The sequence below is a fragment of the Oxyura jamaicensis genome, chromosome Z, assembly GCF_011077185.1.
Source record: "Oxyura jamaicensis isolate SHBP4307 breed ruddy duck chromosome Z, BPBGC_Ojam_1.0, whole genome shotgun sequence".
NCBI lineage: Eukaryota > Metazoa > Chordata > Aves > Anseriformes > Anatidae > Oxyura > Oxyura jamaicensis.
In genome coordinates this window covers 215,031-234,401 of record NC_048926.1, presented here as the reverse complement: position 1 = coordinate 234,401, position 19,371 = coordinate 215,031, and the positions used below count along the sequence as shown (strand labels likewise).

At 41.2% G+C, this 19,371-nt stretch overlaps 1 protein-coding gene across 3 annotated transcripts in view; it reads right to left on the bottom strand.

Moving 5' to 3' along the window:
• ALPK2 (alpha kinase 2) overlaps positions 1-19,371 on the bottom strand; it is a 79,751-nt gene that overhangs the window by 56,624 nt on the left and 3,756 nt on the right. For all 3 annotated transcript variants that reach the window (XR_004746191.1, XM_035310093.1, XM_035310092.1), the window contains 5 exons: positions 10,274-11,965; positions 5,651-8,537; positions 2,945-3,092; positions 1,346-1,473; positions 1,225-1,260 (listed from right to left, as the gene is read on the bottom strand). Coding sequence is in view for 2 of the 3 variants with exons in the window: in XM_035310093.1 (XP_035165984.1) it covers positions 1,225-1,260; positions 1,346-1,473; positions 2,945-3,092; positions 5,651-8,537; positions 10,274-11,695 (4,621 nt within the window). In the remaining variant the exon portion in view is untranslated. The remainder of the gene's footprint in view (positions 1-1,224; positions 1,261-1,345; positions 1,474-2,944; positions 3,093-5,650; positions 8,538-10,273; positions 11,966-19,371) is intronic.

The window sequence follows — 19,371 nt, the reverse complement described above, 5'->3', positions numbered from 1 at the left end:
GCATAGGCTGGAGGATTGGGCCAAAAGGAACATCATGGAATTCCACTAGGGCAAATGGAAAGTCCTGCACCTGGGAAGGAAAAGCCTCTTGCAACAGCGCAGCCCGGCTGGGGAACAGCTCTGCTGAAAGGGCACTGCTGGAAGTCTTATGGACACAAATAAACATGAGCCAGCAGTGCACCTTGGCAGCAAAGGCCAATTGCACCAGGGCTGTGTCAACGGTAAGACTGCCAGCAGATCAAGAGAAGTGATTATCCCCCTCTACTCAGCCCTCATTAGACCATATCTGGAACACTACATCTAGTTTGGGGCCCCCAGTACAGTAAAGACATATTCCACCAACTGAACCACTTTCAGCAGTGGGCCACCAAGATGATGAGGGGCCTGGAGCACCTGGCATGTGAAGAGAGTCTGAGGGAATGGGGCTTGCTCTGCTTGGAAACGAGAAAGCTTCAGGGAACCTAACAGCAGCTGATGCATAAAACTACGAAGTTTATCAAGAAGATGGCACAAAGCTCTGCACAATGGTGCACAGTGAGAGGATGACAGACAACTGATGTAAATTGAAACAAGAGATGTTCAGTCTGGTTATAAGAAGAAACTTTTTCACAAGAACAGTCAAGCAGTGGCACAGAGATACCGTGCAGTCTCCATCCCTAAAAGTTTTCAAGCTCTTCTTGTATAAAGCCTTAAGCCACTTGGTCTCACCCCATAGTTAACCCTGCTTTGAGGAAAAGATGACCCCCTGGGGTCCCTTCCAACCTGATTTATGTTATGATCCTATAAATGGACAAGAGATAAAAACAAGAATTATGATTTAGTACAAGTTAGGTGACTCAACTGAAACTGCTTGCAATACTACAGCCTAGCCATTTGCTAACCAAACACAGTTCGTTCTAACTGTTTATGTGTATCTGTTCATTTTCTTATTAAGAGTGTTTAGAAGTGCTCCTTAGAGCTCCCACTATCATATCTTGGGTCAAATTCACAAAGACAGTGCAGCTTCTTAGTAACTTTCTGATAATGTCAAGCAACTATAAACCCAGTTTAACTGGGTGGTAAAAAGAAGATTTGAAAACAGTTTATACCACCAAATCAGAAGGTACACATCTTGGGTGAAAATACTGCTAATTATTTCGGTTATATTTTTCCATCTTTTGTTCTATTTGAAAATAAGAACGAACAAAGATTTAAGCACACAATTAACCAGACGCGTGTGCTTACCTTCAAAATTCTGAAAACTTGAAAGATGTTCCAAGACTACAAGGAAACAAAGAGATTTTCAAAAAGTATGAATAGAAACTGCCATTGTCATTATTAATTCAAATTATAAACTAGGATTTACCTTCAGAAGTCAGATTAAACTCCGCAGTTACCTTTCCATATATATTATTCAAGCAGCAATAATACATTCCTTGGTCTTTGTTACTGGCTTTAGCTATCGCCAAAGAGACAGGAGAGTCATCCTGGGCACTGGAACAGAATATGTTAATTTTCCACATTAATACCTCTAAAAGGTATTTCCATGTTTCTGTGCATGGAATTTCCGCCTGTCACTGCCACAACTGATTCAAATATGTTGCAAGTAGATAAAATATTTCATTTCACCCCATTTAGAACCATTCATCCTGTTAAGTGTTTCACAATAGCTGATCCTACTATATACTGAGAGAAAAATGCTTCAACTTAATCCAGATAAAAAGAATTGAATCACACCAAAAGGCATTCTAATATTCCCATACATGCCATGGCAAATATATAAGGTATGATGGTAAGATAGGGTCTATCTTCAAGAAGATATCACAGGTGTCTTCTTGATGATACTTAAAATATTTGGAAAAACTCTGCATGGGAATATCTGGATACACTTGGCAATGGCATGTTATCCCATGAAATGAAAATTCAAATATTTTGTTACCACATACTTTACTTATCCCTACAAAACCAATTCACTTGTTATCAATGCACTGTTTCTTTACTGAAACACTGCAACATTACTTAGCAGATAATATTATATAATAATAAAACAATTGATCTGGTAATATCCATTACCAATATGGTAATACAATAATCAAAATCAGTGTAGTTAAAACTAGAACCAGAATAATATGAGTAGTCTAACCAATTCATTCAATGTTTCCTCTCAACTTAAAATAGCATCTTGGCAGATGCCTTCCCATAAATATTTTTGATTTTTGCAAAATTGTGCCTTCAGATGGCAACATTTTTTTCTTTGTTTTGGATAATGTTAACTTAATTTCTGAAGCACTATAAACAAATTTTGAGAGCTATTTTGCAAGAAGGTTATTACTGTAATGGAAGAAAATAACTTGTTCCATAAAAATGTTGTTCTAGGAGAAGCTGCATAAGATCCTGATAAACGCCTTAGGAAGCTTTTGTTTTCCAGCCTTCTCATTGCCCTGCCTCTAGTCACCCAGAGTCAGGTTAACTGGCTGGGCAGAGGGAAGAGATCATTTTTCCTTAAATGCAACTCCATCTTTTAGTCCAACCAGCTTCAAGCTCCATTTGATACGGAATATAAAGTTCAAAGGAGTGATCACACCAAGCTCTACATTGCATGTTAGTTGTTTCAGCAATTCACTACCACCACACAAGGACAGACAGCCTGCCACATATTAACCAGGCATGTTTATGTCATTTGGCCTGGGTGTTGAGGTTGAAACTTCAGATGATCTTTTACTGTAATTGAAAGTTAGATGAGACTGGTTATGAATGGGCTGAGAGGAATTGCAGGTGATGGAATGCAAACTGTAACAAATATTAATGCTCTGTGTGAAAAAATACTTCTGAATTAGCCCATTTTAACTTATTTTTTGCACCTATCATACTAATATTGTTACATTAAAGAGTGAATCACTGGCACATTTAGTATTTTCTCAACAGCTATTCAGAAACTAGCAGCCCATCAGAAACATTCACTCACTTTCTCCGCAGTTGAGCTAGTAACTTGGAGTCTTTAGTCCATGTAATGGTGGAGTCCCCATGAATGTCTCCAAACTGGCAGCACAGCTTAACATTTCCAGAGCAGTCAGGGAACAACTCTGCTTGGATTTTCTTCAGCAGCTTGGGAGCTTGAAACAAAAGAGCCACAGTTTAGGACTGGAAGATAATTACGGTGTTTTGGCAGTTTAAAGGAATCCCAGAACATTTTGTAGATATTGTTCATATGAATCTGACATTACTGATAAATAATTACATTTTTTTTCTGGCGCAGAAACCAAGGTTTTAAAATATGGAGGTTTTAAAAGACTGATTCAATGCCCCACCCAGTCAATGGAAATGTTTTCAATGCAAAGACATTCTGAATTTATGGAATAGGACCAAAGAGAATTTCTAATTTGAAAATACATCAGAATAACATCATTTCTGACTATGACCACATTCTCTCTGACTGAAGAATCAGCTGGCTTTGATGCTAAAAAAAAGAGTCACCAAAAGGGTACAGCATACCGTATGGTTACATAATCATAGTTCATATTAACTGACTCCTGGTAAGCAGTGCATTTTTTTAGTCACAGCCTTTGAGAGCAATGACTCCAAGTCGCGGGAGATGCTCAGGCTCCGAGGTGTTCTTGGAGCACACCTAATGCACACAGCCAGGATCAGGTGTTTTGCAAGATGCAGTGATGGCTTCCTTTCTTCTAAAACACAGCTGGAGGGAGGAACCCACACTCTAGATATATATGCTCTAGCAATGACATGGCATTTGGTTACGGCAGTGGCCTCTACTTCCCTCCTCAAATAATTAATATACTGCTTCTAAAGCAAGTCCCTACTTTTCCAGCCCCAGGACATGATTCTTTTACTAAACACTGACCGCTGTGCAGAGAAAATCGCAGAATTATCCAGGTTCCAGAAATAGAGCACCCTGCCCAGTCCCAGAAGGTCCCAATAGCCTGGCTCTCTGATAAAGCTGTTTGCTGGCTTGCTGCAGTCTCTTCTGAGTGAGCTGGCATGACACATCTCCTCGCTGGTCCTGTGCCAGCGGTCTAACGTTCCCCACCTAATGCCTAAGGAATGCTAAATCCGACCCAAAGGGTCAGGCACCTGGAATTTGTTGCTATGCTTGACTTGCAGCCACTTAAGTCCTTAGGCCTAAGAATCCTGCTGAATCAGGGCTAAAACGGCACAGAGTATGCGACAGTACTGGAAATAGAATTAAAGGCTCCAGTTTTCCTGCCCCAGCCACAAAGGCCTTCCTCCTGGAGGTGAAAAAATACACAGGAGCACACTCTGAGTGCATACCGGACTAACCACGCCAACTTCCCCGTAACGCTGGGGGAGGTCCGCGCAAACTCTAAAATACAAACACACATTCCCTTCAGCCTAGAACGCAGCACAGCAGAAGCAGGAGAACAAAATTCAGCCTGAACATGGACAACATTTTCCAACGATAGGCTCAGATACATGGAGAAGGTCTGTCTTTTCTCGGTATCTACAGTTTGCTTGTTCTGCTTTGAAGGAATGTGTCTCTCCTTCTCACACGCATTTGGTTCTCTGGTAATTTTTGATTTAGCTCTGCTCTCAGTTATCGTTGGTGGGCCTGTAGGTGTATAGCAGACCTCCCAATAGCAAATTCTCACTGTGTCCAGTCCTTTTTCTTGCTCAGTATAGCTCGTCTCCCATTATTCCCTTTCACAGTCGTTTCTTGTAGACAAACATGCTTGTAAAGGACACATTTTTGAATAAAGTTGTTGTTTTTTTCTATGCCATTGGAAAACTGAACTCTGACCAGACTTCACTGTAATTAGAATCTCTGAAGAGCTTCAGAGGTGTTTAGCCTACCTTTAGTCACTATTCAGTCTTGCTCTTATCTTTAAAATTATTTCATGATGTGAACATAAAAGACAATGTCAGAAGGCGAACATAAGACCTTGGCCCTTGCAAAGTATCCATAGAAACCACAACCACCTCATCTGTCGAGCTGTTACGCTGCTACTACTCCTGTCTGCATTTTATCCGTTAGCGATCTCCTGGAGACTCTGACAAGCAACCCAATTCTCATCTGAATTATATGCTTCTTATGTCAGTTTAATAATGCTAATTTCATCAGTGTCATTTCTGACCAATAGTGGTGAAAAGGGATACAGAACCAGCCATCAGTCATCAGGCAGGACTGCAAATTATTATGTTTATCAGTGGCACCCTACAAGTAACAATAATACTTTATTAGCAATAAAACCATTTGGTAACCAAGAGAGAGTAATTGCATTTGGGAGCTGCAGTGTGGGAGCGTAACTGGGAACACCGCCCTGCAGAAACTAAATGACATGCTAGGACTGGGCTTGCAGCCACTGTGTTGTGTGCAGTTAGGTGCTACTATCCTGCTACACAGCCCTGAATACTGATTTGAAGAGACAAGTGAAAAGTAGGCTTTTCAAAAAGGATAAAAAAATAATAAATATATTTGTCAGCAGGAAAAAGGATGCTAGGGAGGTACCAGCTCTGTGGCATGAGGATAGCAGTAGTTACTAAGTTCACAGAACTGTAAATAACATCAGTGAGGGCAGGACACTTGACTGCTAAGATTTCAACTGAGGGAGGCTTGCAGTGGGTTTAACGAATTTGAACTTCATACTGGAGTCAGAAGGATGGGAAAGGACAGAAATGACAATCAGTTTTCTCTTACCTTTGCTATCCTTTTTCGAAATCAGTTTCCTTTGCTCTTTTCTGTTTTCTTTATGAATCATGCTTGCCTCACTTTTAAAACAGCTAGGATCCTTGCTGACATTTCCTCTCTCCTCCAGTCGGGGTTTCTTTGACAGTGTTGCTGGTGGTAATTTCTTCTTTGCTCCAGTAGCTAAATTCTCACTCTTTGCTGTGTGTTTACACTTGATGGGCTCAGACTCAGCAACAGTTGGTGATGTCTGGCAGGACTTAGACCCTTCTTGATTTTCTGGCCTTTCCACACTGACTGAGAACGGATCATATGTGGTCAATGCTAAGGAGTGTGGCTGAGTCCTGCTGTATGCTGGCTGCATTTGAAGAGAGACATCCCCTGAATCAACTGCTGGCAAGTTAACTAAAGCACTTACTGCAGTCTCTGAAGTCATGACTTCGTCTTTATTATGCTCAGTAGACTTAACTGAACAATCGACCTCAGCTGGCTTGCTGGAAGTGATCAAGTCCGGAGAGGACTGCTTAGTGATACTATTCCTAATCTGCCTCTGAGCCCTGGAGATAATTAAAGCGTGCAAAGGAGACTTCATTTCAGCAGCATCTAGGTTGTATTCAGTAGTTCTTTGAATCTCTTGTTTATTTCCACGCAAGATTACTTCCTCCTTATTTTCTTCAGGTACCCTATGGATGTGATCCTGCAATGCTTCGCAGGAAGCTCCCAACTTGGTCAATTTTTCATCTCCTTTGACAGCAGTTTGTGTGCATTCTGTTTGTACACGACTTCCTGTGCCAGAACGCCCCTTTGCTGCTACACTGTTAGGAGAGCCCTCTGACTGGCTTACAGATATGAATGGTGATGCTTCTCTTACGGTCTGTTTCTGGAGATCCATCTGATTACCAATGTCTCTACAATCTTCCTTTGCTACTGTGCAGTACTCATTCTGAACCTTTCTAGGCAGTGGGGTACTAACTGATAATGACGTTACATTCCCAGAGGCATACGTGTGACTTTTCAAAGAGTCTGTTTTTAACTCTTCGTCAAGCTTAAAGGTGTTGTCAGCAAAAAATAAATGTTGTTCAGACACGTTATGCAGGGAAACTGCAGGCTGACTCTCTGAAACATGCCTAACTCCAGAGTCACAGGATGTTTCAGCCCTTTGTTCATCACCTATGAAAATGTCTCTCTGTTCTTTTCCTGGTTTACTTGGTTCATATTTGGGCACCTTTACAAAAAAATCTGTTAACAGGGGATTCTCAGAAGAGGGAGTGGATACCACTTCTTGTTTTTCTAATTCTGTCAGTTGGTGTACACTTTTGGGTAGATTCTTACATGCTATGGTTTCAGGAGTCTTAATTAAATCAGGCAATTTCATTGGGTAACTGTATTTCTGTGTATTAGAAACAACTTGAAAATCTTGACAGTCATAATTTTTTGAAGGATGATAACTGCTACAATTAGTGCCGTTTTGTGCATTCAGCTCTGAGTGATTTCTTTTTTCTTGTAAATTATCTTCATAACTTCTATGTATGGTGTTAACAGAAGAGTGTTTTTCACGTGTAAACTGATGGGTGTTTTCAACAGAGGAATTACTGGGGAAAATAACTTTCTCCTCAGGGAAATATGCCATTTTTTTTCTTGCTGGGTAACAGTCTTTAAAATGACAGTCTTTACCAGCATCTTCATCTGTGGTCTCAGTCATAGTCTCATTTATCAAGGATATGTTCCGCTCAGTATGAGGTAATTGTCCAGTTGTCCAACGTGACTTATCTGACTTGTAAACTGGGTTTTCTTTATCACATGCTAAGTTACTACTCTGGGCATTTTTTAATCTTTGATAATCTATATCACATGTTTGGAAAGTATTATTAACGGTAAGCTTACCTTCCTGAGAAACAGTCTTTTGAACGGCTCCATTATTGACAATTAATGTTTGATTTGGCTTCTGCTCCAAGCACTCCTCTGTATTTAAGATACTATTTTCTGAAATACAAGTGGATGGCGTTTCTGTTTTATTTCCAGTGCTAGAACTGATACATAAACCATCTGCTTCTACCACTTGTGTAAGAGAAAAGTTTTCTATGGATGCACTGTTACATGCTTCCTCTGTTTTCAGTAGGACATTAGAGACACTGCAGTCTTCTTTCTCTGTTCTTTGCCTAGTAGGTGGCTGTGTAATAGGTTCCTGCTGTTCTATGAAATTTGGGGGCAAAGGGTGATCAGAACAGGTCCCTTGCACACAGTTCAGTTCTGTGACTTTGGTATTTGTCAGCCTTACCTCTAAACTTGTGATTCCCCTGTTTTCAAATGGGATTTGATAGTCTGAGTCATCTTCATGAAGAAGTTTCCAGAGCTTGTCATGCACTGTAGATAAATCGGCATCTCCTTTGCACCCAGGTTCTCCAGATTCCAGAACTGACTTGGGATTAGCTTCAAACAGAGATTCCTCACATGATACACCGCAGAGAGTATCTCTGTCATTGCCGTCATGCGAATCAAAAACATACCTTTGCCCTCCCTCTTTTGGCTCATCACATAGCTTTGCAGAAGAGAGAACAGCACATAAACATTCTTGTTTATCAGGAACAGAATCTCCGTCCCATAAAAGAAAAGGTGAAATATCTTTCTTTGATTTTTTGCCATTACTACTAATATCCTTCCCTTGTTCCCAGAAGACTTGTTGGTGACAACTTTCTCTCTTATCACAAGGAGCATGGTGTTGCGAATAGGTTTGTAAACTTCCATTTTTTGCTTGTAATGGCTTTTCAGTACATTCTGAAGCTGAATGGATGGTTCCTGCATTCTGGCAAGTCATGAGGATGCCTTCCTTTGCTATTTCAGGCTCCATACATTCTCTATCACAATTTTGGATAGAGATTTTAAGACCGGCAACTTGATTCTACAAAAAAAAAAAAAAAAGAAAAGAAAAAAGATAAATGTGATAGAATTAAAAAATGGGACTGCTGCTTGACACAGGCCTGAACTGTAGTCCTAAATTAAAATGAAAGGGTTTTTTGTTGTTCGGGTTTTTTTTAAGTATTTGTCAACATCTGAGGTTTCTGGCTTGTAGCTATCACCCTACCCTGACAGAAAGAAAAAATCATAGTTCTGTATTTAAACTTGTACAAATTACAAGTCTAGCCTGCCAGACTTGCCTGTTGGATCTGTGGCACGTGGTATGAATGTAATGGTCCGAACAAGAGTGTGCTAACCACTTGACAGAGTTATCCTGTACCCAAGGACTGTCTAAAACACAGGTTTTGGCTTCTGCTCATCTCTAGCCCTTTTCTGTACACTGATATTTCTTTCCTACTTAATTTTTAACTAAGAGTGAGTTTTGGTCATGGATGCTCAAAGAACTAATACCTATTGGCTGTGGGTAGCAGGAGTCTAATCTGAACTCTTATCTGAACTCGCCAATCTAAAACCTGGCCACAGCACTTACAGTAACATAACAGCTGCTCTGTGCTAGTAGGGTTCTGGGATTTAAATGATTGTACCGCAAGTGGAAAAACATGAAAAAATGCCTCATGCAAACCATGGCAACACACACTGTCAAGAAAATCTCAGTAGGTTAATTCCAATAGGGGGCTATTCTCCATCATAAGAACATTAAGTGCTGCTAAAACGTGATTAGAATTTTATGTACCATAAAAACAGAGAAACTTATGGATGCTTTTCAGGCAGAAGAAATCATTGCATAAGACACCCCAGTGGTCAGATTAAAGTCAATCTATGATTCAGAAATGGGAGAGATTTTTGCTTAAAGAATACAGATGAAGTAGAGCATGTGGAAAAACCTTGTGCTTATTTGTCATAACTATTTTTCGGTGCACTTGGCAGTGCATTTTAAAATCAGTGAAGTGTGTGATAATAAGATTCATGATTTAATACTCATAAATATATATCTTCAGACTTTACTATGTGAAATAAAAAGTATGATCCAATTCTCCTGGTTATGAAAACTGGTGGGGCATCATATCAGTCAGTACATCTTACTGATTTCCCTGGTCAATTTCCTACCCAACAGCATAAAATATTTAAGTACTTGGAGAGCATCAATTTGGGTTTTTGATTTGTAATTGCTCTTTACATTTCCACGGAATATCTAAATCTTTCATTAATTTACTTTTAAAAAGAAAAGGTCCGTACACTTCTGTAACATTAATTCTCTGGATTAAATTCTCCCCCTTGATAGAATTCAGAGCAAAGCTCTGTTTATTTGTTTTAAACTTCCAGCTCCATAACTGGACACAATTTTGTTCGAGTATAAACTAAAAAGAAAGTAAATCAAAATGTTCTTTGCTCACAACAGGGATGTGAGAAACCTTCAGAGTTGAAAGAAACACTGCTTTGATAAGACCTGTGCAATAGCCTAAATATCAGATTTCCCTACCCAGCTGTCCAGAGTCCCATTAGTGCCTCTTACTATTATCAGTCTCACTCTATAATTAGAACGGCTTATGGTTTATTTGGGCCTTTTTCAAAACCAGATTTCCTTCCCAGACGTAGCTGTCATTCAGAAGTGCATGAATAGTGTCTTTCAAAGTAATTTAAATTTGCATTACTTTGTGACAAACGGGAACAAAATCAGTCAAACCACTCTTTCTGTTAAATGATATGCACTTTACTTACCCTGGGTGAGACGTTGTCATCTGGCACCTGATTTTGCTCAGACAGGCCCCGAGTCTTTTTCTGTTCCCAATGACAGTCTTTATCTGCCTCTTCTGTACGACACAAACCAGCCTGCATTTGCAAGCTTTCTGTCTCCTCACAAATTTGTGCTGGAAGGACTCCTTCCTGACTGGGAAACAAAGCAGTGGATTCCCTCACCTCTACAGCAGCCTGAAAAGATTGCCCTATATTACCGACATATCTGCAGAGCTCTATAGGGTTTAGAAACTTTAAAAGGTTTCTTGTTAGAGTTTCTGTTAAGGTAGAGGCAGTATGCCTTGCATTTTCCCCTGATGAATTTCTTCTCCCCTCCTCTAGCAGCAATGAGCTTTCACCCAGCAAGTTCTCGTCCACCTTGTTTTCTGTTGTTGTCTCTGAAGCCTGATCTGTCAAAGCAGTATCTATGCCATCAGTAGAGGAGTCTGCCTTTGCAGGGACATTGTCCGTGTTCTGACGTTTGTTGGTTGAGAAATCTGTCTGGCCAAATCCATTATTTTCTTCTTCAGTTCGGAGACACTCATTTTCAATGACAGCAGATGCGACAGGCACTTTACCCTTCTCTTCGTCTTTCACACTGGTAGTTTTATCTCGGTGTTGTCCAACAGTTAGAGTCATCTCCGTCTGCAAAGTTGACTGGCTGTATGTAGAGGGGTCTCTCCTTACATTTACTCCTTCGAATTTTGAGTGATGACCACAGAAGCCAATGGTAGTATCCATAGGCATAGTGTTATCTGACACTCGGAACAGACACGGCATTTCACTGAGGAAGTAAGCACACCCATCACAATCCTTACTCAGATTTAAATCATCTTCATCACCACTTTCTAATAAAAACTGTAATTTCTTTTCCCAGATTTCATTTTCATGTGCTGTCAGCACATCTGAACATTCAAAATACTCTAGGACATCATCAGAAAAGTCATCACTTACACTTGGATAAGCCTCCAAAATGCTGTCTGAATTTGCAGAATCATATTTTGTAAAATAATTCTGATTTGCTATGGGAGTATCTGCCTGCTCACTCAACAGGGTATTCATGGTTACAGGTCTACTGAACCCAGTCTTTTCACATGCCTGGACTTCAGCTGGAGGTGGACCAGAAACAGAATCTTCCACTTTAAGGCAACAATTGTCTGTGTGATCAGTGATTAGATCTGTAGGGTGGGAATGCCCCTGTCTGATGCAGTATTTCTCTGCTTCTCCAGCAGCAACACAGACCATGGTGTTAAAATTAATTAGGTCATGACCATTCTCTGACAAACCCCTAAAGCAGCATATATTTTCCTGTGTTTCAAATAGATTTTTCGCATACATGTTGTCTTCCATGTTAGGCAAGCATCTGTGGGATTTCTCACATGGGAACAATACTTTTGAGCTTCTCATGCAATAAAACACTGACTTTTGGTGAGTTAGAATTTGTTGAAATTAACATGGGGTCACCCTCTTAAGAGTAACTCTTGTGTTGTAAAAAATGTTCCTCATTCTTCTCATTTTACTCTGAAGATTCCCACTGTCATTTAGGTCAGCAACCGATTCTGGGGAAGTTTCGATTTTTGTGTGAGATTCCCTCTCAACAAGGGTTGAATAGCAGGTCATTCTAGCTGCCAGTTTCCAGATACTGTCCAATGAAGCGCAGCATCTTGCTGTGTGCACCTGCAAATAAAAGAAATCTGAAGTTTAACATGATTTTGAAAATGGGTATACATATTTTCTAACAGATAGCAAACCACCACACAGTTTCAAGCATTTCCAAAAAAGGAAACATAATGATCTAAAAATCAAGATCAAACATTAACAGCAGGAACTATAATCCAGTTATCTATGCAGAACCACTGTGGGGGAAGAGTTGTAGCTGTCCAAAGTGATTTGTGCTAGGAAGACAAATTCCCTGCACGTACACCCAGCAGCAGCACAAAACATGCTTTAGTGCACGTCACTTAGGCGTTTCTAACTGCTACCAGAAATATACAGACCAATGCAAATATTCACATGTGCATGACTCCTACAGCTACCAAGCATTCTCATAGTCACATCAGCATCACAGGGACATAAATAAATAAATAAATAAATAAATGAAAACACACTCTGGCTGATTCTTCACTATAGAGTATCCCTGCTAATCCATGATCTTTTCCACAGACCAGGGATTCCCTCATCAGAGAAAAGCATTCGATCTTACAAAGGATGCCAAACTAAACACTCTGATAAATAATTCATAGAACTGGCATGACATGAAGAACAGCAGGAAAACTTTTCTTGCCAGCCTGCTAATCTGATGATGCTAAAGACACCTCTGTTCGTTCTCTCTTTCCTCCTCTGATTCTTCCATGGGGTCCCTTCTTGGTAAGCTCTCTGTCCTGGCTGCGAGACCTCCTACACTGGCTGTGGCCCTTCCTGACGCCCTTTCAAGCGCTCTGAGGCGCCATCTGCTCCCTGCAGGGCCATGAGCAGAGCAGCCACTGGACCTGTCAGCACCCAGCTTTGTGTCACAGCTCACCGCTGACACTGATCACAGTCAGTAAGAAAACGTGGGGAGCTAGATTAGAGCTTGATGGCCAAATTGCAAGATGTTTGCAAGGCTTGCTTGGAACCTGCCTCTCATGCAAACAGCACAAAGCAGCTGGGTAGATTTTCATTTCCTTCATGCATTCCCTGTCACGGACACCTTTTTCACAGGCTTACCTGGGAGGGGAAAGGCTGGACAAAAAAAAGGTGGAAGGGAGGGACAGCAGAAGGGGCAACATCAGGTTGTGTGATGAACAGTTTGTCTCCACACACACCAAGGAGTGTGAAGGAACAATGGCAGGTGAGAGAAGCAGAGCACCACCCTCTGCCAGCATACTACATATATGTGCATCATACACACGTGTGTACATGCCTGCTGGTACAGCCTGAATTCTGGCTGGAGAAGGGGGAGTGGGAGGAGGTAGCAGAAAGGGAACATGTTTGGCAATTTAGCCTTGGCAAAGGTCCAGCATACAAAGAAGTGAAGGCCAACAGGAGAGGATGGCCTGGAGAGCAAGCCTGATGTGCCACAAAGGTGTATTGTCAGCTTGGAGGTGTAGCCAGGGAGTTGCCAGAAGGCACAGACGGTGACAAAACCACCTGAAAGCCATGCAGGTCAGCCTGGTCAGTGCCTTGGCTAGCAATGCTCTGAGCTTGAGAGCTGGCAGGGGAAAGGTGCACTGCTGCCACGTGGCTGGGTGATCCCCGCAGGACGAAGGGGGGGCAGGAGGGCGGAGCGCGGGCTTCCTCACACTGCCACCTCAGAGCCTGAGAAGTCTAGTTCAAAATCCATCGTAATAAGGGCTTCCCTGCCACAGAGGACAAGAAGAGGACAAATCGTGCATATTGTGCTGGTTTTAAATAATGTGGACACCTGTTGACTGGGCCCTGGGCCAATACTCTACACTTGTGCTTCATGCAGGTCTTTGAACATCAATCTGGACCGCGTGTGCAACAAGAGCCTGGAGAAAAAAGGCATCGGATCCCATTATCTTCAGCCTTTCAGACTGATGATCACAGTATGCTTTCCATTTCAGCTCTAAGAAATATAAATATTTAACAGGAAAAAAATGGAGCAGTAGAGATAATTTTTTCCCTCATCCATTTGATTACAGTGCCATGGAATTAACCCCCAGCATTCACGCATCGCCTCTTAAATATGCATTTGCCTAATGTTCCCTGTTGCTTTCTTTCAAATCTGCTTTCATCTTTGCTTTTCAGAAGACCAGATGCCTCTTTCCTCTTCTTTGGAGGGTATAAGTTATTTTATAAGTGTGGTAATTTTCCCAGCTGAAAAGAGCCTTGGCAACAATTTTTAATGCAGACCAACTCATGAATACTCTTTACCAAAGCAGGTGTACTACACAGTTATCATTTTCTTAGTTCAGCTGCATTTTGACATCAAGGGGAAAAGAGCTGTCAGATTTCTTGATATGAAAATTAGATTAGATTGCTGTGCATTTTGTCAGATCCAACAATGGAAATTAAAGCAAAATAATGTTGCATGAGGAAAATCACCATAAATGATGTTTTTCCACCTAAGATGGAAACATGATTATTTAAAAAAAAAAAAAAAAATTGAGATAAAATAGAAGATATGAGATATAACCATAATGTCAATTATTGAATTTAGATAGGAACAGGAAAAAGAATTGGTACTACATCACCCTCCTGGTTCCTCAGGAAAACTTGTCACAGAAAATACATAAAGAAATTCACCGAGGAAAGACGGACTGAGATCATTACAAGTTACCATCAGCTGTTGGCAAATAACCCGAAAATGAGCTTAAATAGTAATGAACTGAGCTTTGAACAGCTGAGACCCTAGGAAAGACTTGTTTGGTGGGATCCTCTTCACCAGCGTCACAACGCTGCCTGAGCTTAGTGCCCTGGGAACCAAGGGCAAGGGAAGAGGAAGCAGTGGCACAAGCACAGAAGCTTGAGAACTGTGCCTGGGTATGAGTTAGGGCAAATGTAGATTGGTGGAAAGCTCTAACAACGCAACTAAAATATTTTTGGAAAATTACATTTTAAGATGAAAGGAACAATGAAAAAGATTAAATTATCTTTAATTTTTTAATAACAACCATTTTGGAGGTTATTTTGGACCCATAGTTGCTTCTATTGATTTCATAAGAAACTGTGGTCTTAAACCTAATGTTGGCAACATTTTTTTAACTGCAAAAAAAATGCATAAATCTGGTTAAACTTGAAAAATGGCAGTTAATTTCCTCTCTTGCATCATATTTTTCTACTTTATTTAGTTATTACAAAAATGGTAATCTTCCTTTGTAAGCAGTTTTACACTCACGGAAGGTATTCCTACAGAAAGCTTGTGTGTTTTAGGAGGGATTTTTTGTCTTCCTGTTCATTTCCTCCAAAGCCAATGGAAAAAAAAAATCCCTTTAATACCTCTCTGAAGTTTTTTTCTGCTTACTTTCTACCTGTTCATCATCTAATCTCTGTTCCCTGCACAGTCCTGCTCAGCCCACCCCCAGACTCGACTCTCCTATCGTTCAGATGCACTTGCTGCTGCTCTGGTTGGGCAGACCTGTCCACCCACGCCCACGTATTGTCTCTTCCCTTATCATCAAGGAGCCAGCTTTTTGGGTCAGGGACCCATTCACATGCTGCCTGGCACAACGGGCACCTCACCTAGGCCTAAATCTTGTAATAGATGAAAACATGCTTTGACAACAGGAGCGCTGCCTGGGCACGCTGAAAACCTCCACGTGAGAGCACCAATGCCCCCGCCTGCCGCGTGTGTTCTGCCCGTGCCCGGCTTTACGCCCACACCTGTGCACCGGGGTGGCAGAGAAGAACCTGCACTGGCCCACACAGACATTATCTAAGCTCAGCACATGCAGGAACAGAACTGATAACCCTCCTGTGTCTCATGTTAAGAGAGATCCTGCTGCCAGTATTTTGGCTTCCCTCCACCAAGCTGACACCGGATCTGCGACACCTGAAAACTCAAGAGAAATGGATAGCTCCATAAATAATTTGTGCTTGTAACTTCTTTAGACCACGTCTAAGTGTACACGACTAAACCATTAGTCTTCCCTCTTAATTCTCTGAATCAAAAATCCCAAACATATTTTTGAAGGTTCTGTGAATTGGCTAAATATATGAACATCATAATTTTCATTTTCCAGAAGAAAGAATCACTAACCCACCGGCCACCACTATAAAGGACAAACCTTGAAAACATGAACCATAAATGCACTAAAATCAAAAGATGAATCGAAAGAGGCATATCTGTTTCTATTTTTGTAAACAACATGCTTTTCAAGCCAGAGCTCATGAATTTCTGAAGTCCTGCTGTGGTGCTTGCACACTGCTTGCTGACAGGCAAAGTGCTCGCTCTCTCACACACCAGAATCCGTCCAGCAATTCAGGTAGTGCAGTTCAGAGCAGGTTTGTGCTGCACTTCCTGTGCAGCTTTCAAGGGAGGACTTTCGCCCAGCTTCTCAACAAACCTCTGACATTCCCAGCTTCCCACTTCTCGTTCACTCTGCCGCTACCCTTTTTTCTTTAGTTCTGTGTGGCCATCTCAGCGATGAATGGAGTTGCTCTGCTTTAGGCACACACCAGAGAAGCACAAATGCTCCACGCAGCGTAACCGTTCCCGGATGGGGACTGTGTGGCACACTGCACCCTGACCAGAGGCCCAGGCCCTGCCACGCGGCGCAGGGAACCCAGCTTCTGAAGGGACGTGGGATTCTCTCTACTGCTCTCTTTTTATAGGGTGTCCCTGCCAAGTGGCGTTCTAAGCGATGCTTTACAGCCTGCACGTGTTTCTTTCAGAAATCGTAACAAACCAGCACCTCCTGGTGCAAAACAATGCAGTCACAGTCAGATCGCTCCTACAAAGTACAAGAGAACCACATACAAATTGGAGAAAGAAGGTTGGGGTTTTCAATTTTACGGACAAGGAATCAAGGCACAATGTGATTTCCCCCTGTGTGCATCAGATGTTGGTATCAGAGTTCCAAAACAAATCTCTTCAATGATTCTCAGTTCATCACCTAAAACTGTATGAAAGATCTTTCTCCTGAGGACACAAACGATAGACAAGAAATGGTGACTGTCACCATATGCAAAAAAAAATCATTTCATACCGTTTCTACTAAAATTTGATGAAATGAATTTGAATGCAGAATTAAGTAACACATGAACATTACATAAAGTGTCATGGACAAAGTTATTTTATATTGTATATAATAAAGATGTACTTAGGCAGCGCACAAAGCCATTGCAGAGCTGAACCATAACTGAGCGTTATTTCTGTAATTATATTCATTTGGGTATATCCAAGTGTAATTATATTACATTTAGATAACTACATTTATATTCTCTCTCAAATGAAAATATGACTTATCACACAGTCTCTCTGGGACAAAAGTTCAATTTGCAAAACTGAGTAAACAGGTTGCATCTTGATGGTAATCGTACCACTTGGTTCAAAGGGCTGACCCAAAGGTTTGCAGCCTTCTTTGTATATGTACTTAATTGTATTTGAATTACAGTTATTTTTCTAGTAACAAGTAGAGTAGATGCAAATTGCCTCTATATATGTCAGCAATTTATTATCAATTGAAAACCAAAAAGAGGCAGGCAGGCAGGCAGCAGGTCATTCTACAGCTGCTCTTCCGAGAAGCTTGGTTTTAGGCCAAGGTCCCAAAGCAGATACTTAACCTCTGCCCTGCACGAAATTCTCCTGTCTTCAAAGAAACCATTCAGATTTGCACATTTTACAGAAACTGGGATATAATGATACAAGCATGGCAAACTGACCACTGATAAAAGATTTTCCTGGTGAAGTTAGTTCCATTGTGGGTTCTGGTTCAAAACCTCCTGCAGAGCATGGAGATTGGAGCACACTAGCCCCCATAGACTGTTGGATGTTCTTATTTCTCTGTATGTAACAAAGACTAATTTAAATCAGATAGACCTGATAAAAGAAGTATGTTTTAAAACCAGGAGTGACAGGACATATGAGAACTAATTATGAACCACAATCTGTCTCCATGAGGCAGAGGAAGCTTCTCCAACATCAGAATTAAGCTCTTCACTTTGTTCTCACTGTTGATTTTTGGTTTTGTTTGGCTATTTTGGTAGGAGCTTACAACTAGAAAGAGACAGCTGTGCTAAATGTCATCACTGCGATAGGAAAACAGAACTACACCACTTCAAATGAGCTTGGAGAGAGTCTTGAATAAACAGGAAGCATAACCTTTCTCCTATGTACATATGTGTATATGAGGAGGATATAGGTACCTGGGTAATACAGTCTGCTTGCCAGCTCTGTTAACACTTCCATATCCGACAGACCATGCTTAGAAAGTCAGTGGAACATTTTTTATCTGCTCCAACCCGAGTGAGATACTTGGTCTGAAACAACAAATTCTCCAAATGCCAGCAGAGTTTCCTAGTATTAGCTCAACTCTATAGGCTAAAGTTTGGGAACTGGACTTGCTCCTTTGAAAAACCAAATACAATCCCCTAGTCTATCCAGATAAACTTTAGATGTATCGACGGCTCCTTCTCCTCTTGCCGAGGCACACTATATACTGACGCATCCATCCCCTTTTAGAGATGCTGACAGGTAGCTTATCCACAAAGAACGGTGGCTGACATAACCAGACTTCAGGTAAGATGAACATGACAAAAACTCCAAACCAAAACAGCCACAAAACCTGCCTTTCTGTTGAACAGAAATGGTTGCGTACTATGCAGGTCCAATCAGAAATCTAGTTGGTGTGGGCACCAGGATTTCATAAATATATATTGATTAAAGTGAGAGCAGCAAAAGCAGAACAAACAAGAATAAAAGTGGTAAGGAACCTCCACTAAAAACTTAATCCCAAGAAAAAAAACAGGAGGGGTTTTCCCACCATACAGAGGGACTAGGCACATCTTCCCAGCACTCAGATCTGCCACCCACCAGATCAGGCTGCCAGAGCCTCATCCAACCTGGTCTTGAACACTTAATTCCAAGGTTAAGAACTGGAAGAGTAACCTGAATGGTTACTGCAGTGGCTTGCAATAGCAAATAACTTGCAGTAGCAAAAGCAGAGTAAAATGAGATATCACTGCTAACAAAGCTTGCATTTTTATGACCCTGACTCTTGGATTGCTTGCAATTTTACCACTGTGACTCCTGGTTTGCAGAGACACAAAGACCTCGTAGGCAAATAACTCAAATAACCTTACACGTCCTTTCCACTACTATGGCACCGTGCATACGGTACATAACCTGCCACCCAGTCATCTGTGAAATCTAAGTCTGCTGCTTAAATGCAGCCATGTTCCAAGGTTAATGCTAACTCACTTCACCTTCTCCTCGGAAATATTTCTCAAATATGTCTTAACTCTCTTGCACAGAGCCTGCATACAGTTTGCACAACTACAACAGTCCTATACTACCCAAAATTCCATGCACGCTCTGTTCCCAGTCTAACAGGATTTTCCGTTTTGGAATACATGCATTTTTTCTCTCTCATCCAGACCCTCTCTCAGACATTTTTCACTTTGTAGTAAGTTCTCCAAGT